This window comes from Lepidochelys kempii, chromosome 17 (assembly GCF_965140265.1).
Source record: "Lepidochelys kempii isolate rLepKem1 chromosome 17, rLepKem1.hap2, whole genome shotgun sequence".
NCBI classification, from domain to species: domain Eukaryota; kingdom Metazoa; phylum Chordata; order Testudines; family Cheloniidae; genus Lepidochelys; species Lepidochelys kempii.
The window spans coordinates 22593447-22616686 of record NC_133272.1 but is presented as its reverse complement, the minus strand read 5'-3'; the positions used below and the strand labels follow the sequence as shown (position 1 = coordinate 22616686).

General features: G+C 41.4%; 1 protein-coding gene across 2 annotated transcripts in view; it reads left to right on the top strand.

The window, feature by feature from the left end:
- BAZ1B (bromodomain adjacent to zinc finger domain 1B) overlaps positions 1-23240 on the top strand; it is a 90294-nt gene that overhangs the window by 10735 nt on the left and 56319 nt on the right. Inside the window, exons 3-6 of one of the 2 annotated variants that reach the window (XM_073315626.1) lie at positions 2655-2799; positions 4167-4365; positions 17254-17375; positions 19025-19222. In XM_073315626.1, the coding sequence (XP_073171727.1) occupies positions 2655-2799; positions 4167-4365; positions 17254-17375; positions 19025-19222 (664 nt within the window). The remainder of the gene's footprint in view (positions 1-2654; positions 2800-4166; positions 4366-17253; positions 17376-19024; positions 19223-23240) is intronic. The other variant, XM_073315627.1, reaches the window with a different exon arrangement.

Sequence of the window (23240 nt, the reverse complement as noted above, 5' to 3'; positions counted from 1 at the left end):
TGACCAGGCAAGATTTCCCCCATCCTTCTAATTCAGTGGTTTTCAAACTTTTTTTGTACTGGCGATCCCTTTTACACAGCAAGCCTGTGAATGCCCCCCCCCCCAACATTAAAAACACATTTTTTTATATATTTAACACTTTTTAAAACTGGTATTTTGTTTGTTAATATCACTTTTCACAGCAGACTTGCTGGCTAGCTGGGTGGCACCTACTCGTGACCCCCACATAATAACCTTGTGACCCCCTGAGAGGTTGTGACCCCCCCCCCCCCCAGTTTGAGAACCTCTGTTTTAGTTAATCATCCTTCATGCAACTAATTCAAAATCATCCAACAATATTAGATACATCAGTTAGTGGAACACACATTTGCACAGACTGAAATATTGCACAATAATTTATTTAAGTCCTACTTACTACATTATAAGAAATATAAAATATTTGAACAGTATAAACTTAATATGGGAGAAAATGTGAAACTTCAGTTGGGATTGCAATACTCCTAAAGGGAAAACGTGTCTTAAAATTAAAAGTTGAAAAGTAGGCCTCTCAATTAATCTCAATTAACTCATGCAATTAACTCAAAAAAAATTAATCGCACTGTTAAACAATAGAATACCAATTGAAATTTATTAACCCTTTTTGGATGTTTTTCTACATTTTCAAATATATTGATTTCAATTACAACACAGAATACAAAGTGTACAGTGCTCAGTTTATATTATTTTTTATTACAAGTACTTGTACTGTAAAAATGATAAAACAAAAGAAACAGTATTTTTCAATTAACCTCATACAAGTACTGTAGTGCAATCTCTCTAGCCTGAAAGTGTAACTTACAAATGCAGATTTTTTTTGTTACAGAACTGCTCTCAGAAACAAAACAATGTAAAACTTGTAGAGCCTACAAGTCCACTCAGTCCTATTTCTTGTTCACCAAATTGCTAAGACAAACAAGTTTGTTTACATTTACAGGAGATGCTGCTGCCTGCTTCTTATTTACAGCGTCATCTGAAAGTGAGAACAGGCATTCATGTGGCACTTTTGTAGCCAGCGTTGCAAGGTATTTACGTGCCAGATATGCTAAACATTCGTATGGCCCTTCATGCTTCGGCCACCATTCCAGAGGATGTGCTTCCATGCTGCTGATGCTCATTAAAAAATGAGTTAATAAAATTTGTGACTGAACTCTTTGGGGGAGAACCCTGTGCCTTTGGCTCTGTTTTACCCACATTCTGCCATATAGTTCATGTTCAATTAGTCTCGGATGATGACCCAGCACGTTTGTTTTAAGAACACTTTCACAGCAGATTTGACAAAATACAAAGATACCAATGTGAGATTTCTAAAAATAGCTACCGCACTCGACCCAAGGTTTAAGAATCGGAAGTGCCTTCCAAAATCTGAGAGGGACAAGGTAGGGAGCATGTTTTCCAAAGTCTTAAAAGAGCAACATTCAGATGTGGAAACTATAGAACCCGAACCACCAAAAGAGAAAATCAACCTGCTGGTGGCATCTGATCAGATGATGAAAATGAATACGCATCGGTCTGCTCTGATTTGGATCGTTATCGAGCAGAACACATCAGCATGAACGCATATCCTATGGAATGGTGGTTGACGATGAAGGGACACGTGATTCTTTAGTGCATCTGGCATATAAATATCTTGCAACACCAGCTACAACAGTGCCATGCGAATGTCTGTTCTCACTTTTAGGTGACATTGTAAACAAGAAGTGGGCGGCATTATCTCCTGTAAATTATAACCAAACTTGTTTGAGCAATTGGCTGGACAGGAAGTAGGACTGAGTGGACTTTTTTATTTTTCAGTGCAGTTACTTTTTGTACGTAATTCTACATTTGTAAGTTCAACTTTCTTGATAGAGATTGCACTACAGTACTTGTATGAGGTGATCTGAAAAATACTATTTGGTTTTTACAGTGCAAATATTTGTAATCAAAAATAAAGCAAGCACTATATACTTTGTATTCTGTGTTGTAATTGAAATCAATATATTTGAAAATGTAGAAAACCTCCAAAAATATTTAAATAAATGGTATTCCATTACTGTTTGTTAATGCGATTGAGATGAATTTTTTAATCGTTTGACAGCCCTAATGAAAAGATAGTGTTCATATGTCTCATAACTGAGTTACATAAACTAAATTATACACCTCTCCTGGACAGAATACAAAATAACCTGAAGAAAGATTGGTTCCTCTAGGCACTTCTGCAGTAGAAATGTTTAAGAATAAAAATATGAAACTATTTTTTTGGATAGGAATAATATTAAAAAAAACTCTACTGCCATGTTTTTGGGTCAGTAACACATGTTTGGTGTGCAGGCAACACTTCATAGGGAGATGGCAATCTCCATCAAGATAAGCACTGCCAGCATGGCCCTGTTGCACAGATGTGCTTTGTATTTCTTGTGGGTATGGAAGGGAATTTATATTGGTGACTGTATAAACATTTTTTTTTTCTTGTGCTAAATCCCACTCTGACCACTTGCATTATTATATATTCTAACGTGGTGCCACCTTGAAGTGTTTAATTCACTGTCAAAATGCTCTCAGTGGCATGAATTGGCAGATCATATTGCATTTCGTATTTTGTTCGCTGGATGATGTAAACTTTTCATATCCTTGTTCAGTTTGAAGGAAGAATTTCCCAGCTGGTATGAGAAACTGGTACTGGAAATGGTCCACCACAATACTATCTCCTTGGAGAAGCTTGTAGATGCAGCCTGGCTAGAGATCATGACCAAATATGCAGTGGACGAGGAGTGTGATTTTGAGGTGAGGCTCTAGTTTCAAATACTTGCCATGCTTCTGCTTAATTCTGCTATCCTCAGGAGAGAGGTAAGAGGAAGCCATAAACATTTTCCCCCCTCCAATCTTAATGACTCTCTAAATTTGGTGCAGAATGGTAGGAATCTCACCTCTTTGTGGAATTCCCTTGATAATGCCTATTTCCAAAGCAATAGTATGGAAACCAGTTTCTTAAGCAGAGGCTAACGTGGTGTTTTCAGAAGATAGGAGTGGCTTGGGCAACAGAAACTTATGTCATGCCTAACAGAAGAAGAGGTCCACATCTAACTGCTCCTTCTGCTACAGACACTCTGCTATTCCTCTTGGGAACATGCTGTGTAACTGACACAACTTGCACTAGTTCAGGGATGGGCAAACTTTTTGGCCCAAGGACCACATCTGGGTATGGAAATTGTATGGTGGGCCATGAATGCTCACAAAATTGGGGGTTGGGGTGTGGGAGGGGGTGAGGGCTCCAGCAGTGGGTGCAGGCTCTGGGGTGGGGCTGTGTATGAGGGGTTGGGGGTGCAGGAGGGTGCTCTGGGCTGGGACCAAGGGGTTTGGAGGTTGGGAGAAGGATCAGGGCTGGGGCAGGGGCGCAGGCTCCGGGCAGCGCTTATCTCAAGCAGCTCCCAGAAGCAGCGGCATGTCCCATCCCAGCCCCCTGGCTGCCCCAATGCTTAGAAGCCAGAGAGGGGACATGCTGCTGCTTCTGGGCATGCTCCCCGGCTGGAGCACTGAAGCAAGGCAAGCTTGAGGGCCGGATTAAAAAGTCTGAAGGGCTGTAGTTTGCCCATCCCTGCACTAGCTTCATTCTCCTTCTTCTTGGAAAGGTCTACAGCAGTGGCAGAAGCTCAGGTGTGATTAGAGGAAGCCTTCCCCGCCTCCAATTAAAAAAATTGTGGGTTGGGGGGACTGAGTGGAAAGTCAGGTTTGTCAAAAAGGAAGGGGAAGATGCAGTCCTGGTCCTGTGACTGTATATATTTTGGACTGAGTTGTGTCCTCTGTTTCCTGAGCTGGGACCATTGATATGGCGCACACAACCCCTTGCAACACATCTGGAAGACTGAGGAAGTAGCAATGGTGGACTTAGGAAAAACCGCACACAAGCTTTTCTGTTCATTGGAGTAATAAGCAGGACTTCTGAATAGGGCAGGTAATAGGGAGATCTTTTAAGTCTGACAGAGGAAACTATAGGAGTGTCACACTGAGGTCAAAGATTAAAAAGTGTGTATTTGTCTCATTTTGTTTCTCCTTCCTTCCTTCCTTCCTTCCTTCCCTTCAAGTGTTTAAAAAGCTGATCAGCTAGTATTACCTGCCTAGTTACTGTTTTTTTGATGCATTTTTCTGCTCAGGTTGGAAAAGAGAAAATGCTGCCGGTAAAAATTGTGAAAGTACATCCATTGGAGAAGGTGGATGAGGAGGCTGCTGAGAAGAAATCGGACGGAACATGTGATTCCCCATCCAGTGACAAAGAGAACTCCAGTCAGGTAGCCCAGGACAACCAGAAAGAGTCAGTCCTGAAGGAGGATGACAGCAGAAGAGAGATTATGAGTGAGTAACAAGACAGCCTACTTTTAAGGGGTTGTGGTTTCGGGGCAAAGGGGAAGCACAAACCCAAATGCCCTCAGGCCTGGGTTATGAAATACTGTACATGCTCTCTGAAGAGCACTGTGTCGATCTTCTCACTCAATGTAACCAGATACATCACTAGCTGTCACAGTTTTGGTGTAGTTGTAATGGAATTAAAAAGCACTGAGTCACAGAAATCAACATGTGCTTAGATTTGCCTTTGTCCAGTATAGTCATAGGAACCTTTCTTTAGTAGTCCTGTTAATTACAGCATGTGTGCAGTTTCTTTAGGACCTTTATTGAAGCTAAGAAAAATTGGGCATGTTTGTCACTGGTGGAGCTGCTCTAGTGGTGGTGATGATAGAAGCTGTAGTATAGCCAGGGCTTGTGTCTTTGTCAGTATGTTTAACTTCACTCAGCATAAGGTTAGATCAGATACGGGTAGATACAACTGAACCATGACTATGCTGTAGCTTCCAAAATTGCTGCCGCTGGTTGACAATTGTCAGTCTAGAGGCAGCGTTATTTATTAATCCCAGGCACATGGAGGCATACTCATCGCACTTGAATGACATACACCAAGAATGTCGACTACCCAATGTCCTGTGCACACTGCAGCTGAAATAGTGTCACTGAAACAAAGGCTAAGCTTCGCTCAGTTGATGCTGTGGACAGGACCTAGATGTTGCTGTCACTTTGTTGGTATTTAGAGGGAATCATTGAGAGACTTTTCCACTCTGTTGTGGGAACGCTTCAAGACTCTTCCTGTATTTCAACCCCTTGCTGGTACCAGACACTTCTCTTCTCCACTCGGTCATGAAGATGCATCTCATACTCTCTGAGTTTCCTGCTGGAGCATAACTGATTGCACTGGTACTTGCCACATTGCTGTATTTAGGGTCACTTTCTTCATAGTGACCAGCAGACAGCAAAATGCAGCTAAAACCGAGCATTGTCAACAAAAACATTGAATCAGCAGAACTAGGGAATGGTTTGCACTTCTGAAAGGTCAGTAGTATTTAACAAGGAAGAAAATACCCTCTGAGAACAACTGGGGTGATGCATGCTTCGTGATGGGGCTGGGAGTTAGGCACTAGCTAACATCTAAGTGTGGTAGAATTGCTGAGTTAGATTTAAATTTCTGTCAACCACATTGTGAATTTAGAAGGCGTAGCTTGACACATGAGGTCCAAAAGAATGGCTGATATGAGCAGGAGGCAAATCAAAAGCAAGGAAAATTACAGCTGAGCTTTATGCTCTAGAGCTAATTTTTGTTGTGATTTCCCATCCCCGCTTTCCTTCACAGCCCGAACATAAAATCGACCGACCCTTGACTCTAAAAGTTGTGGCTCTCTACTTTGAGTCAGTATTTAGTGTTTTCTCACCTCCTCAATAGGCCTTAGGAGCCATTTCTTTCTTTCTTTCAGGCTTAGAGCTGATTGGAAAACCAAAATCAACTTTGGAAAAATCTGGAGGTTACTATTTTAAGGTTGGACATAAAACAATTTGTTTAAAAATTGTTTTTCTTCCTCTTTCTCTCCCTCCACCCCTTTTTCCCATTGAACACAACAAAATGAATGTCCAAGGCTTTTTCCATGTTTTCATTTTTGTCTTTTGCTCTTTTATAACGCTTGAAAACTTCCTCAAGTTTGGAAAAGTTAGTGTCAAAAGGAAAAAATGGAACTTAACACTACCCTCTGTAACTCTTAAGAACTTGAACTTTGTTTGCAAAAGTTTGTGGTTAAGAAAAGGCCACTTGAATGAAAAATTTCAGCCATCTCTGACCAGGCTAAATATCAAAGCTTATGTTTAAAGACACTTTACTAATTCTGGTAAGGTGCTTGTTATTTAAACATATGTAACACCTGAGGCGGATGAGCATAGTCCCCATTTTACACATGAGGAAACTAGTAGCACAGGTGAAGTGGCTTATGTACAGTGACTCAGCAAATAACTGGCAGAACTGTAACTGGAACCAGATTTCCCAACTTCCAGTCCTTAGCTGGAAATGGCGCACCTGATGATCACTTTAGATAAGCTATTACCAGCAGGACAGTGGGGTGGGAGGAGGTATTGTTTCATATTCTCTGTGTATATATAAAGTCTGCTGCAGTTTCCACGGCATGCATCTGATGAAGTGAGCTGTAGCTCACGAAAGCTCATGCTCAAATAAATTGGTTAGTCTCTAAGGTGCCACAAGTCCTCCTTTTCTTTTTATGGATTCTCACTCACTGCAGATAAGGAGCTTTTGTCACTACTGCTGTTTATATTCACACTAGCTCCCTGAGATCTAGTGCAGGTATGTGCCCATAGGCAGGGGAATCACACCCCTAGCTCATAATACATACATAGCCAATCAATTTATTAAACAAATTGCTGCATTAGTAATGCTTGGAATGGGGCTAAAGCGCAGTAATTTGGTTACTGAGGAAGGAAGAAATAGCAATGCTTGTCATTGGGCAGTATTTGGCAAGAAATTGTGGAATATATTTGGTTTATTCATAGTATCATTAAACAAAATATTACAGGAGCACAGAAACCCCAAATCAGTTAACTTCTGTATGGGGCTGTTCGAGGAACACAGCCTAGCCCTCTGTGCTTCAATGTGGCTTTGTGGTTGTGTCAGAAGAGTTAAGACTCCTGAGTTTTATTGTGGTTCTGCCACTGATTCTGACTTTGGTAAAGTGACTGGTCTAATCTCTGTTTAAAATTACCCCCTTATAAAATAAGGATGATGCACACTGTAAATAGGAATCAAAGTAACAGCCGTGTTAGTCTGTATTGGCAAAAAGAAAAGGAGTACTTGTGGCGCCTTAGAGACTAACCAATTTATTTGAGCATGAGCTTTCGTGAGCTACAGCTCACTTCATCGGATGCATACCGTGGAAACTGCAGCAGACTTTATATACACACAGAGAATATGAAACAATACCTCCTCCCACCCCACTGTCCTGCTGGTAATAGCTTATCTAAAGTGATCATCAGGTTGGGCCATTTCCAGCATAAATCCAGGTTTTCTCACCCTCCACCCCCCCACACACAAATTCACTCTCCTGCTGGTAATAGCCCATCCAAAGTGACAACTCTCTACACAATGTGCATGATAATCAAGGTGGGCCATGTCCAGCACAAATCCAGGCTTTCTCACCCCCCCTCCTTTTTTTTTTCTCCCCAGGGGGACGGACACACACACAAACTCGCTCTCCTGCTGGCAATAGCTCATCCAAACTGACCACTCTCCAAGTTTAAATCCAGGTTAAACCAGAACGTCGGGGGGGGGGGGGAGGGAGGAAAAAACAAGGGGAAATAGGCTACCTTGCATAATGACTTAGCCACTCCCAGTCTCTATTTAAGCCTAAATTAATAGTATCCAATTTGCAAATGAATTCCAATTCAGCAGTTTCTCGCTGGAGTCTGGATTTGAAGTTTTTTTGTTTTAAGATAGCGACCTTCATGTCTGTGATTGCGTGACCAGAGAGATTGAAGTGTTCTCCGACTGGTTTATGAATGTTATAATTCTTGACATCTGATTTGTGTCCATTTATTCTTTTACGTAGAGACTGTCCAGTTTGACCAATGTACATGGCAGAGGGGCATTGCTGGCACATGATGGCATATATCACATTGGTGGATGTGCAGGTGAACGAGCCTCTGATAGTGTGGCTGATGTTATTAGGCCCTGTGATGGTGTCCCCTGAATAGATATGTGGACACAGTTGGCAACGGGCTTTGTTGCAAGGATAAGTTCCTGGGTTAGTGGTTCTGTTGTGTGGTATGTGGTTGTTGGTGAGTATTTGCTTCAGGTTGCGGGGCTGTCTGTAGGCAAGGACTGGCTTGTCTCCCAAGATTTGTGAGAGTGTTGAGTCATCCTTTAGGATAGATCGTAGATCCTTAATAATGCGTTGGAGGGGTTTTAGTTGGGGGCTGAAGGTGACGGCTAGTGGCGTTCTGTTATTTTCTTTGTTAGGCCTGTCCTGTAGTAGGTAACTTCTGGGAACTCTTCTGGCTCTATCAACCTGTTTCTTTACTTCCGCAGGTGGGTATTGTAGTTGTAAGAAAGCTTGACAGAGATCTTGTAGGTGTTTGTCTCTGTCTGAGGGGTTGGAGCAAATGCGGTTGTATCGCAGAGCTTGGCTGTAGACGATGGATCGTGTGGTGTGGTCAGGATGAAAGCTGGAGGCATGTAGGTAGGAATAGCGGTCAGTAGGTTTCCGGTATAGGGTGGTGTTTGTGACCATTGTTTATTAGCACTGTAGTGTCCAGGAAGTGGATCTCTTGTGTGGACTGGACCAGGCTGAGGTTGATGGTGGGATGGAAGTTGTTGAAATCATGGTGGAATTCCTCAAGGGCTTCTTTTCCATGGGTCCAGATGATGAAGATGTCATCAATATAGCGCACGTAGAGTAGGGGCTTTAGGGGACGAGAGCTGAGGAAGCGTTCTAAATCAGCCATAAAAATATTGGCATACTGTGGGGCCATGCGGGTACCCATAGCAGTGCCGCTGATCTGAAGGTATACATTGTCCCCAAATGTAAAATAGTCTACACCAACATTCCACACAAAGATGGACTACAAGCCGTCAAGAACACTATCCCCGATAATGTCACGGCTAACCTGGTGGCTGAACTTTGTGACTTTGTCCTTACCCATAACTATTTTACATTTGGGGACAATGTATACCTTCAGATCAGCGGCACTGCTATGGGTACCCGCATGGCCCCACAGTATGCCAATATTTTTATGGCTGATTTAGAACAACGCTTCCTCAGCTCTTGTCCCCTAAAGCCCCTACTCTACGTGCGCTATATTGATGACATCTTCATCAATGGGGGGGTGGAGGGTGAGAAAACCTGGATTTATGCTGGAAATGGCCCACCTGATGATGACTTTAGATAAGCTATTACCAGCAGGACAGTGGGGTGGGAGGAGGTATTGTTTCATATTCTCTGTGTGTATATAAAGTCTGCTGCAGTTTCCACGGTATGCATCCGATGAAGTGAGCTGTAGCTCACGAAAGCTCATGCTCAAATAAATTGGTTAGTCTCTAAGGTGCCACAAGTACTCCTTTTCTTTTTGTAAATAGGAAATTTAACATTGTTAAGTGCTTTCAAATTATCAAAAGTGTTGAGCATATAATTCCATACAAAATAATCTCTTAATAGAAACGGTAAGAGTACACCTTTAAATTCCAAATATTAAGCAACTTTAATTCTGCTCTCTTGTGTGAATGCACAATATTCTTTTAATTACATGGCTGATGCATTGTATGAGAAATAGTAACAATGCAATTTTTTTACAATTTTAGATACCCATGTGTATGTTATAATACTTAGCAGAGTTCCAGAGTCCTTGAAAATAAATATGAAATGCTTACTGTACTTATACAACACACTATAGATGTAGTAATGAAAATGTCTGGTATATATGCCAACTTCAGTTAATGGCATATACACAAGGGGTCAGAGTAAACCTTAGCACTTTCTTGGCACTCTTCATGCTTTTTTTCGTAAAAGGAATACATAAAGTAGCTTCCGCTCTTGGGTTTGAAGCCCTGCTGCCTTGCAGAGGTTCATGTATAGTGCATGTTGATTCTATAACCTGGATATATCTAATCTGCAGTAGGCATCCCCTGTCTTACAGACACTAGGACGGGGTGGGCAAACGTTTGGGTATGGAAATTGTATGGCGGGCTATGAATGCTCATGAAATTGGGAGCTGGGGTGTGGGCTCTGGGGTGGGGCCAAAAATGAGGAGTTGAGGGTGCAGGATGGGGCTTTGGGCTGGTGCAGGGGAAGAGGGGTGAGGGCTGGGGGTGCAGGCTATGGGGTGGGGCTTGGGATGAGGTATTGGGGGTTCAGGAGGTTTCTCCAGGCTGAGATAGAGGGATTTGGAGGGCAGGAGGGGAATCAGGGCTGGGGCAGGGGGTTGGGGCATGGGAGGGGGGCAGGATCCAGCAACACTTACCTCAAGCAGCTCCCAGAAGCAGTGGCATGTCTCCCTTCTGGCTCCTCCTGGTCAATGGGAGCTGCAGGGGCAGTGTGCTGAACCCCCTGGCCGCCCCTACATGTAGGAGCCAGAGGAGGGACATGCTGCTGCTTCCAGCAGCCGTGCGGAGCGGGGCAAGCCCCTGACCTCGCTGCCCGGCTGGAGTGCCACAGTGGGGCAAGCTGCGGATCCCGCTCCCTGGTGGGAGCTCGACAGCTGAATTAAAATGTCTGGAGGACAGGATGTGGCCCCTGAGCCATAGTTTGCCCACCCCTGCACTAGAACTTGGGAAGAAACCCCTCCTTTTATATATCATATGAGTAGTGCAGCTGGAAAGGGTTCCTAAGGTGTACAAACATTCCTGCATGCCTTTGGAGGTCCACCAGCATGGAATGGGAATAAGTGGGCTGGCCAGTTTAAATAGTCAGATTAGGAGACTTCAGGAATCTGGGAAGCCATAAATTTAAATCCACTAATGTTGGAAAAACTACTTTCATTAGCATTTAAGCTGTTTTATGATTTCTGTGTCCATGTGCACAAGTCCGTGGGGTACTCTTTGCAAGTTTAGTGAAAAAAAGTACTGTATAGTCATAATGCAGTTAAATCAAAAGCAACTTTCTCTGGAGCAAGGCTGAGTATTGCTCCTCAAAGACTATTTCAAATTGCTTAAAATGAGTGAAACTTCTTAGAAAGTGAGCCAAAAAATCTGAACAGAGGCAAAGTATTAACCTTCCACTTGAAAAGTATTTTCCTAAGACTCACTCTGAGCCACTGGAAACAGTTATATAACCTGAACTGTAGCAGTCACAAAACATTTTTGGAATATCCAAAATATTTAGTAAACAAAAGGAGACCGCTTCATTTGGATGATTTAGGATGTTAACACTGTTTGCAAAAAGAAAAGGAGTACTTGTGGCACCTTAGAGACTAACCAATTTATTAGAGCATAAGCTTTCGTGAGCTACAGCTCACTTCCTCAGATGCATATCGTGGAAACTGCAGCAGGCTTTATATATACACAGAGAATATGAAACAATACCTACTCCCACCCCACTGTCCTGCTGGTAATAGCTTATCTAAAGTGGTCATCAGGTGGGCCATTTCCAGCACAAATCCAGGTTTTCTCACCCTCCACCCCCCCCACACAAATTCACTCTCCTGCTGGTGATAGCCTATCCAAAGTGACAACTCTTTACACAATGTGCATGACAATCAAGTTGGGCTATTTCCTGCACAAATCCAGGCTTTCTCACATCCCCCCCACCCCCATACACACACAAACTCACTCTCCTGCTGGGGGTGTATGGGGGTGGGGGGGATGTGAGAGAACCTGGATTTGTGCAGGAAATAGCCCAACTTGATTGTCATGCACATTGTGTAAAGAGTTGTCACTTTGGATGGGCTATCACCAGCAGGAGAGTGAATTTGTGTGGGGGGGTGGAGGGTGAGAAAACCTGGATTTGTGCTGGAAATGGCCCACCTGATGATCACTTTAGATAAGCTATTACCAGCAGGACAGTGGGGTGGGAGGAGGTATTGTTTCATATTCTCTGTGTATATATAAAGTCTGCTGCAGTTTCCACGGTATGCATCTGAGGAAGTGAGCTGTAGCTCACGAAAGCTTATGCTCTAATAAATTGGTTAGTCTCTAAGGTGCCACAAGTACTCCTTTTCTTTTTGCGAATACAGACTAACACTGCTGTTACTCTGAACACTGTTTGGTTAATATAGGTCTTGCTGGAGAATAACTTGTACCTGTAGAAGACTTTTAAAATCAGATTGTAAATTTCTAAAAATGTGGTCACATTTTTAACTCTAACCTTTATTATATGTAGTCGATGTATGCACAGCCAAAAATGTGTCTTAGCATTCGGACACTGTTCTGCTCATTCAGTTCTTTGCTTTCTTTTTCTAAGACCCAGATCCTCCAAGCTATTTAGGCTCCTAATTTCCACTGAAATCAATGGGAGTTAGCTGCCTGAATAACTATTGAGGATCTGGGATGAAATGTTTTGCACACAACTTTCATTGTGCTCTTGAGCAGTAAAAACATAATATGGTAATGTCCCTTCTATGACTATAGTCAGTAATAGACTATTAATGTTAACAAATATTTGTAGAACAAATGCATAAGACCAACTTGTGACTTATACATCCTGAGCAGCCAAGAGTGCCTCTCTTCTTATCTGATCTTGACAAGAAGAGTGTAGCCTCTTCTTTCAGGCCTCTGCTACTGTGTTTTGGGCCTTTCACTTCAAGACCAAGCTAGTGTAGTGTGCTATGCATGGGGGCACCGCCTTTTAGACTCTGGAAACTAAAGCTAGTGCAGAATGTGGTTGCCCATTTATTAAATGGTACTTCATGCAGAGAACACATTATACCTATGCTCTGTAATCTAATCAACAATGCCTCCTTATTAATTCTGGAAGAAGTTTAGAGTGTTGGCTGTTTAACTTGTAAAGCCTTAATGCTTTAAGACCTGGCTGTTGGAGACTGATTCTCTCACCGTGCAATAGTGCTGTAGGTAGAATCAGCTGAAATATTTGAGCTTATGGTCCCCTGGTTTAAAAAGGAGAGATTTTCCCTCTTGTATAATGTTAGGGGGCTTATTCCTTCACCCACTCACTTCCCTGGTCCTTCTCGCATGAACAGAGAGCAACAATACCCGAAGTCCAAAGGTGCAAACAATTCAATGTGTATTGGGGTGAAGTTCCAGCAAGCATGATTCCAGTTTCCTTCCTTAGTGTCCCCCTTCCCAGCTCTGACACCATAGAGCCTTACACCTGTGTCCGTTCCCATTTCCCCCTTTAGCCAAACATGATTCCAATTTCCCCACCCCCATTCCCTTTTCCCATTCCCCCCACACCCACCCACTTCCTGATTGACTGCAGACTATAGAGTAAAACTTGAGTTCTGCTTAGCTATACCTTAACCAATCATTTTCCTGAAATTTAACTAACCAATCCTAACATATTGTAACATGATTATGTAACCGATTATATCCCAACACCTTAATTAGTTTACACCCAGCAAAATTAATTATACAGTAGACAGAAACAATCACAGAACCAGATAGAGATTGTACAGACAAACAATAGCAAAGTGGGAACTATAATGACAAAACAATACAGAAGTGAAGATTTCACATCCCAGCTATTGATAAGTGAGTTCTTGCCAGACAGGATGCTATCAAACTAAGTTTCCTTTTACATCTTCTAGGCACTTCCCTTTCTCTGGAGGTGACAGGCATTATCAGGACAGGAGTGTATTTTTAACAGCCCAATAGCGCCTTATTTCAATGGGACTAGTTTGGAATGTGAGGATGTGACCGGTCGCTTCCCAGCTTATGGCTGCCTCTGTTGCTTAGCCAAAGGCCTTAACCTAAGAACAGGGCCTCAGACTGTCACAGTAAGAGAAGGACCTTACACTGGCAGACAGTGATTTTGATTCTTTCTTTTATACCTCTAACTAGCCAAGTGATAAGAATACACCTAAATTCTTAAAGTACAGGCCTTTGCAGACAGACCTGAATATATATCCTAACACATAATATTTTTCTGTGAGGGTTTGATGCTTCCCAGGGTTGTGAGGCACCTTGCTACCGCTGGCGCTTAGCATGAGAGAGCCTTATCTATACCTGCCAGGGGTCAGGTCCCTGATAACGCTGGCCACAGGCAACACAAGTATTACCTTCTCTGGCTGTGCTGTCCCTCCGCAGGCAAGCACACACCAACCCACAAGCGCTTCGAGCGTCTCTCTGGAGTGCCCAGCCCCTGTTCTACTCGGTACTCACAAATTCACTACTCCCAAAGGAATAGTACACACCAGCTTACTAGTTTTAACTCAGGATCACCACTCCACTTAACAAACAGTACTAGATGATAAACTTTTTTTCACTATAAATATACATAAGAACTCAGATTCGAATAATAGAAAGTAACAATAGTGGAAACAAATGTTTCCATACACACTATAATGTATGCCATGTGTGTATACCATACACACTGTAATGAGTGATCACTTAAGGTGAGCTATTACCAGCAGGAGGGGGTGAAACCTTTTGTAGTGATGATCAAGGTGGGCCATTTCCAGCAGTTGACAAGAACGTCTGAGGAACAGTGGGGAGTGGGGAATAAACATGGGGAAATAGTTTTACTTTGTGTAATGACCCATCTACTCCCAGTCTTTATTTAAGCCTAAGTTAATTGTATCCAGTTTGCAAATTAATTCCAATTCAGCAGTCTCGTTGGAGTCTGTTTTTGAAGTTTTTTTGTTGAAGAATTGCCACTTTTAGGTCTGTAATCGAGTGACCAAAGAGATTGAAATGTTCTCCGACTGGTTTTTGAATGTTATAATTCTTGACGTCTGATTTGTGTCCATTTATTCTTTTATGTAGAGACTGTTCAGTTTGGCCAGTGTACATGGCAGAGGGGCATTGCTGGCACATGATGGCATATATCACATTGGTAGATGTGCAGGTGAACGAGCCTCTGATAGGGCCTAATCACATCAGCCACACTATGATGGTGTCCCCTGAATAGATATGTGGACACAGATAGTAATGGGCTTTGTTGCTGGGTTAGTGGTTCTGTTGTGTGGTGTGTGGTTGCTGGTGAGTATTTGCTTCAGGTTGGGGAGCTGTCTGTAAGCAAGGACTGGCCTGTCTCCCAAGATCTGTGAGAGTGATGGGGCGTCCTTCAGGATAGGTTGTAGGTCCTTGATGATGCATTGGAGAGGTTTTAGTTGGGGGCTGAAGGTGATGGCTAGTGGTGTTCTGTTATTTTCTTTGTTGGGCCTGTCCTGTAGTAGGTAACTTTTGGGTACTCTGGCTCTGTCAGTCTGTTTCTTCACTTCAGCAGGTGGGTATTGTAGTTGTAAGAATGCAAGTACAGTGGTCTCAACCAGTGGTATTTATACCCCTGGGAGTACGCAGAGTCTTCTGGGGGTACATCAACTCATCTAGATATTTACTTAGTTTTACAACAGTCTACATAAAAAGCACTAGTGAAGTCAGTACAAACTAAAATTTCATAGACAATGACTTTTTATGCTGTTCTCTATACTATACACTGAAATGCAACTACAATATTTATATTTCAATTGATAATTGAAGTATATGGTAAAAATGAGTAGGTAAGCCATTTTTTTAGTAATAATGTGCTGTGACATTTTTGTCTGATTTTTGTAAGCGAGTAGTTTTTAAGTGAGGTGAAACCTAGGGGTACACAAGACAAATCAGATTCCTACAAGGGGTAAAATAGCCTGGAAAGGTGGAGAGCAACTGTGCTAGTAGACTGTTGTTTTAAGATGCACGCAATATGCAATGGTCCAGCAAGGGGATAAGTGTCTCCTGTTTTCTGTCTGGAGAAGTTTGTCTCAAGGCACCTATGAGTGACCTGCCTTTAACTACAAGGCCTAGAGAACATAATTTTCAACATATCTGCATGACTCCTCACACATGTTCCGTACACATATCTCACAATGATTGATGACCAATGTGACACATGCTTTCATTAGAGACCTCACATGACGTTTATTTTGGTGAATCCAGGGATCTGTATACTCCTGTGCCTTCTGCCAGTTGGCATCAGGAGGTCCTTGGGTTACAAAGAAATCCTCAGTTTAGGTACTTGTTCCTCATTGATATTGTCTACCAGATCTCAGCTGCCTTCTGAGCAGACTGCAATGCCATCTTTTTTCCCCTTTACATCCAGATTGTAAGTGGAGTGAGGGATAAAGGTGATTAGATGTGGCAATGTTATGATTTTGTTGACATACTGATGTTTGGATAGTCTGTTGCTAGGGATTTATCTTTGATATTTGTATGACGTGCTTTAATTGTTCGTGTCGAAGTGTTAAGTTTGTTAAAACCATAATGTTTACAAATAGACACAATGGTGTATCGAAGTCTGTTTCTAGCCTAAGTCTAGAATTTGCCTAGGTACACAAACATGATCTCTTTTTTTTAATTCATAGCAATGAGTGTTAAAAATAAAACTTGGGGATGGTCTTCCACAGCAAGTTCTTTTTTAATAAGAGTTTTTTTTAGGAAAGACACACTTATGGCTATTTTCTGGTCAAGAAATACACATTCGAGTAGTTGTCATTGTTCCTTTGAACAACTTAATTGTAGTATGTGTGTTTCAAAAGACTGAACATCTTGTGTTGAAGAGAGCTGACCCACTCAAATTCTCCTGATTATATCTTTTCTCAGAATCTGAGTAACTTTAGAATTCTCACTCACATTTTCATAAGCCATTTAAGACCATTAAAAGGTTAGCTTGTTCTGTACCATTAGTTTGTAGCAAGTCTCCGTGGTGGAATTATTTCCAGAAATAAGTGGTCTGATCAAATTAAGCAGCTCTAGTTGGTTGTTAAAAATAAGCATGAATGTCACACCGAAAACACCACTAAGAAACGAATACTTCAGTCTTGTCCTGTTATGTTTAGTACTACAGCTCTTTTGGGATGTGATCATCTACTTTACGCAGGCCATTGTATTTGCTAGGCACTGCTGGGAGGGATAAAGTGAATGGTGCATCTAAGTACCAGTTTCACAACTAGAGCTTTTGGCAGCAACACTGACCAATTTTATCTGTTGGTGACCAGCTCAAAGGTTCTGAGCAGGTCTAGAGGACTAGATCAGTAGATGGTTATAGGCAAACCACTGTGAAGATGGGCTCAGTGGTGGTCCCTCATGCATGTTAAGTTGTCCTAGGTGCTTTACTGAGGGAACTTTAAAGACTGGGGGGGGCATTAAAGAAACATGTGACAAGTCTAAGCATGATCTTTTAATGGTCTGACTGTAGTCTTTTTAACTCTATAGCCCCTAGGTGGGTCTGTCTCAGCAGTGCATCAATAACTGTCTGTCTTCTGGTTGATCAGGTGACCGGGCACGCAGGTCCCCTCGGAAACTTCCTACTTCTCTGAAGAAGGAAGAGAAGAAGTGGGTGCCACCTAAGTTCCTGCCACACAAATATGATGTCAAGCTGCAAAACGAAGATAAGGTGAGTTGCCTATATGAATCTTCTTCTACGCAGCATGACAGAAAAGGATGAAATGAATAACCCCTATGTGCCATCAAGCAGCAGTGAAGATTCCTTTAACCACATTCGGTATTGTATAGAAAAGTTGTCTGAATGGTGTGACTTATGCCTTGGTGAGTAAGCTGGCTGTTAACTAGCTAGTACCTGATCTGTCTGCCAATTGGTTGATGAAACCTGGCCAGTGATATAAAATTTTTTATTAAAGCTAATGTAAAAAAATATAATACACAGGTTAGGGAAAGTGTGTCTGTACATGTGGGTATAGTGCTTAGGTTGTCCACAAACACAAAGTTTGTTTTAAGTCATAAGATACATATAGCACCTAATCAGCAATAACCTAAATTTAACAATACAGTTTAGATATTAGCATTCAAGTATTTGGATACATCACTGATAAAAAGTTGCACAGAGTTGTTTGTGGAAAGCAAAATATATCCAAGTAAAGATTGTCCCTCAGTAATTGAGAATTTAGGGTGGGTTGTCCATTTAGAATATACAATCCATTAGGAAAATATTTCAGTTACTTTCCCAACTGCGCTTCTCATCGGCAGTCTAGCTCAGCGTTTCCCAAACTTTTTTGGCCATGGAACATCTGGTATATATTTACGGAACACTTCTAATATTATTTTGTAGTCGTTTGGTTTTCAAATAAAAAATTGCTTTATTTATGCTCAAATATATTTTTTATAAAACAAAGCAAAAATGCAAATTTAAAATAACTTGAACTAACAATTTCTAACTGGAAAGCGGGTATAAACTAGTACAAAATTCAAGTGCAAGACCCTTTTTTTAATTACGATTCTTTCACAGAACACCTATTCACATTTAGCGGAACACCAGTGTTCCGCGGAACACAGTTTGGGAAACACTGCTCTAGCTCATCCCTCCTGGTATTGCTTGTAGAAGTGACCAAGAGTAACTGCTTATATGTAACTGCATCTGAAGAAGTGGGTTTTTGCCCATGAAAACTTATGCCCAAATAAATCTGTTAGGCTTTAAGGTGCCACCAGACTCCTCATTGTTTTTTGTGGATACAGACTAACACGGCTACCCCTCTGATGCTTATATTTAATTAACCAGTGATACTTTGAGAGTGACATCATAGCTAATTACACTTCAGGAAGCTCTCTGGTTTGCAGCACTGCTGTATTCTTTCTATCAGCTGTTCACTAGGCTGATCATAATCCTGATAGGAAGGCAGCAAGGACTTCAAACTAATGATTACAGCTTGCAGAGTAACTCTCCTGGTCTCAAAAAGGGTTTGATAAACTAGTCTCTTTAACCAAATATTAGTGATTGGGTGTTGTTGCCAAAGCAAAGTAGTAGACTTTGGCAAGGAATCTGCAACATAAGTTAACATTTCAAATATTTCAGTGACAGTTTTTAGCTAATTGAACATCCCACCAACTTCTTTCAACTCTCAGTGCTACAAGTGCTATTTGTTCTAATCTGAGGTTGCAATAGTCAGGGGTCACACAAAGAAAGGGATGGATGCCTCTTGGCTAAGAGGTGATGTAGTGTACCATACCTGTGCTCTTGTGCTGTGTGGTGTTTGAGAGAATACATAAAAATTGAATGTTACCAATCTGTCTTTGTGTGATGTTTCAAAGATCATCAGCAATGTGCCAGCAGATAGCTTAATCCGTACAGAGCGACCACCCAACAAAGAAATCCTGAGGTATTTCATCCGCCATAATGCACTACGGGCTGGTACAGGCGAGAATTCTCCATGGGTGGTAGAAGATGAATTAGTGAAGAAGTATTCTCTTCCCAGTAAATTTAGTGACTTTCTGCTAGACCCACATAAGGTAAGAACTCTCATTTAAAAATCTGCTTGCAAGGTAGGGCTGGGGGTGTGGAAGAGACACTAGCCAAGATTTTCAAGTGAATAATTTTTTGTGGGGGCTCCAAACTTGAGACATCTTGTTGGGGCTTAGTTTTCAGACTGAAAGCCCTGCAGTTTCTGAAAATCAGCTTCTTTAAGGCAACTTTAGATGAGCACCTAAAAATAGTCCTCTTTGAAAAGACTGGCTGGAATGGGTTTAGTTGGGCTATGGGAGGCCTCAAACCCTCTTAAGGAGTGGAACTAGGAGTGGAGACACTTCATTTGAAGTTAATTCTATTGTAAATTGTGTTTCTCCTTGCCAATCAGTGGCAATTATATAAAGAGCCCCCACTCTTGGACAAGAAGAAGAATAAGTTTAGATAGATACAATATTGTCAGCAACAGATCAATGAAATAAATGTTGCCTTTTTCTAGGTGGTCACTCTTGACCTTCCCCCCCCCCCCCCCCCCAATCCCCTAACCATCCAGAAAACATACGTGTTTGTGAAACACTAAAGTGTAGAAAATTTTGGTAAAGGAGATCTACAAATACTATTGTAAGGCAATGTGTTTATTCAATGAACTTATTTCATTTAGAGGTTTTTGTCCCTGACACAGGGCACTGAAAATCTCATGGCACAATTAGGGTGATTGCATTTTCTTTGCCTTAGACAAGCAATGTAAATCCCAACTGTTGAAGCTAACTTGAGATGTCAGGAGTTTACTATATAGGAGAAAACTATAACCTTTATCCAGTAGTGTGAATTACTGAATCTATCTGTTTATAGTAGTTTAGAGGTTGTAGTTGAGATATTAAATATTTTGGTTTTGTAACTGTTTCCGTGGTCCCTGCAGAATTAATACTTAACTTTCTTATAGTGTGCTGGATTCACAGATCTTAAAATACTTTACAAAGGAAGGTAAAGGTGGGAAATTGAGGTGTAGAGGTGAAGTGATTTGCCCAAGTGCATTAGCACGTCAGTGGCAGAGCTGAAAATAGGACTTGACTCTCCCAGTCATGTACCCTACTTTTGGACCATACTGCCTCTAGAATAGATAATCTATTCTATTATGTTATCCTAGATGCAGGTTTGCCATCCCCTAACTGAGGGAGCTACTTTTGGCAACCCCTTGGCGATTATCACATTTCATACTGAAAAAAGAACAGGAGTACTTGTGGCACCTTAGAGACTAACAAATTTATTAGAGCATAAGCTTTTGTGGGCTACAGCCCACTTCATCGGATGCATAGAATGGAACATATAGTAAGAAGATAGATATATACACACACACACACATTATATATAAGTTAAAGTTGCCATACAAACTGTGAAAGGCTAATTAGTTGAGCTATTCTCAGCAGGCGAAAAAAACTTTCGTAGTGATAATCAAGATGGCCCATTTAGACAGTTGACAAGAAGGTGTGAGGATACTTAACTTAGGGAAATAGATGGAATATGTGTAATGACCCAGCCACTCCCATACTGAATATTCCACTTAGCAGTGATAAAAGGGGCTTTCAGTATTGTGGTTAAACGAGACTCATCCCTCACCCCCAAAAAGGCTAAGTATTGCGCCGTTGCCTCAATATACACCATATTGAAACCCCGCTGGAGCATGGAATTTGCCCTTGAGAGGTGTGCATGTTGGGAAAGTCCTGTTTTTTTTCCTTTATGGAATAATTCTAGCATGGTTCAGACTTAGTAAAACTGCACCCTAGAACAAAAAAGGATTTCCTTACATCTTTCTACTTGCCCTAGTAGGATGGCTCCATGCTCTAGCAGGAATATTTAGGCTCACATAGAAGTCTGGTGTAGGTTCATTTAAAGGAAAGATTAATATAAAATCATTAATTTGCAGACTGCCTCTTAATTTGGTATAGTATTTGGGACATTCAGTTACTAAAAATACACAATTAAAAAGTATTTGACCACCCTTAAATGCTTTGAGTATTCAAAGCACCAAAGGAGGTATGCTATCAATGTAAATAATTTTATTCTATTTGCACTTGCAGTGACTTATCTACACTGCTGCAAGTCTTTGGTAAATAGTACATTTGCTGTCCCTAGAACAAGAGAACTGTTTATGAAACTCTTAGCCCTGGTCAGTTTGAGATGGTATTTGAGCCTGAGACACAAGTGTTGTGCCTATCCCCTGTCAATGGAGGGCCTACAGTACACTCTGTTTAACAAGTGTAGCAAAAAACTTGCAAATCTGTTGCAACCAGTTTTACTTTGGGGTGGGGGGGGGGAGAAGAGCTGCTGTTACTTTCATCCCATTCACTGCCACTTCTAGTTAGTTCCTATGAGGAAACAGTAAAACTGCATCTGTGGGAGAAGCTGAAAATTGTTTTATATTTCACTGTAAATATTTAGGGAGTCCTGTCCATCTGTTGAAATGTTAGAGAATTTTTGTCATAACAGCCAATGTCTGGTTTTTTAGAACTTTTACTGGCAAATTCTAAGGGTATGTCTTCACTACCTCCATAGTGTAGACAAGGGCTAAGAAGGGAAGTGGGGTAGCATACTGTCTGGAGAACTGGCAAGTGAAGACAGGACATAGGAACTAAAGTTAAATAATACCGAGAGCTTGACAGAAAAAAGAAATTGTCAACATTTGACTGTTCTTACTTCCCAGAAATTTCCCCAATATAGATTTGTTTTTTTCTTGTAAAGAAATGCCTAAACCATATGATGATTTGACAGACAACTTGTTGCTAAACGTAGCTACTTAAAAAAAAATCAGTTATCTATAGTTACGCAAGTACAAAAGATCCTGCAGGGACAATGATCTCCTCTGGCTTGACAGTTATATCGAAGTATGGAATAGAAACTTTTTTGATCTCTGGTCCTGGACCAATGCTTGGGGAAAGTTTTTGCTAATCCTAAGCGCATCTGCACTGATACTGCCAAAGTAGAGTTAACCCTGATAGGTTATGAAAGACTTAACTTTCTACTGTGGGTTGTTATAGTTGTTTGTAATCTCGTAAAACATCTTAATCATCACAGAGAATGTAAAGTCAAAATTTTCACCCATGCTGTTTCCCTCTCTGAAGTCTGCAGCTTAAACATACCTTCAGTAAAACACTTGCAGCTGGCCCACATCAGCTGACTCAAGCAGGATCTGTAGGGCTATAAAATTTCAGTGTAGGTGTTTGGACTCTGGCTGGAGCCTTGGTTCTGGGACCCTCCCCTCTGGCAGGGTCCTGAAGCCTGGGCTATAGCTAGAGCCCAAACATATACACTGCAATTTTATTGTCTTGCAGCCCAAGCCCTGCAAGCCTGAATCAGCTGACATAGGCTGGCCATGGGTGCTCTTTTCAGTGTAGATGTCCACATGGCTCTCAGGGTATACCTGAAGGATTTCCTATGTTCAAGAGGCAGAATGTAACCGACTTAAGGGAGAGTAAAAGCAAATGACTCTTCACCCCGTAGCTTGTCTTAAGTGGAAACAAGAGCTGCTTATGTCAGCTGAATGGCACTAAAGTGCCTTCATTGCCCTATGCGGGAGAAAGAATAACTCTGTAAGTGCCTGGGAATTAATGTAGTAGTTAAGATTATTTGAGGACTTTCATAACCACAACTCTGAGAATCTTTAGGGAGGAAGTTTTCCATGCTTGGCCTTAGCTCAGTGGTAAATTCAAACCATTTTAAAATCTGAAATTGTTGGAGGACAAAGCAATCTAGGATTAGTTCCTCAGTTCTGCCAAAATAACGTTGAGTGGTCAGCATGTTCAACTGGTGCACATGCAGTTGTAATATCTAACATAAATGGTTATGATGGTTATCACTAATATGCTGAAAATAACTTTCTCCACAGGTGGTCTCCTGCAGTGTTTATATGCTGTCTTCAGTGGAGCTTTCTGCAATAGGGACACCAAGGGCATTAAAAGAAAACTAAATTTTCATTAAATGGTTAATCTTAATGTAGTAGTAATCATTCAGAAGTAATGAAATAAAAATGCTAACAGTGCTATGAGAAATGTAACTTGATTACAGTGG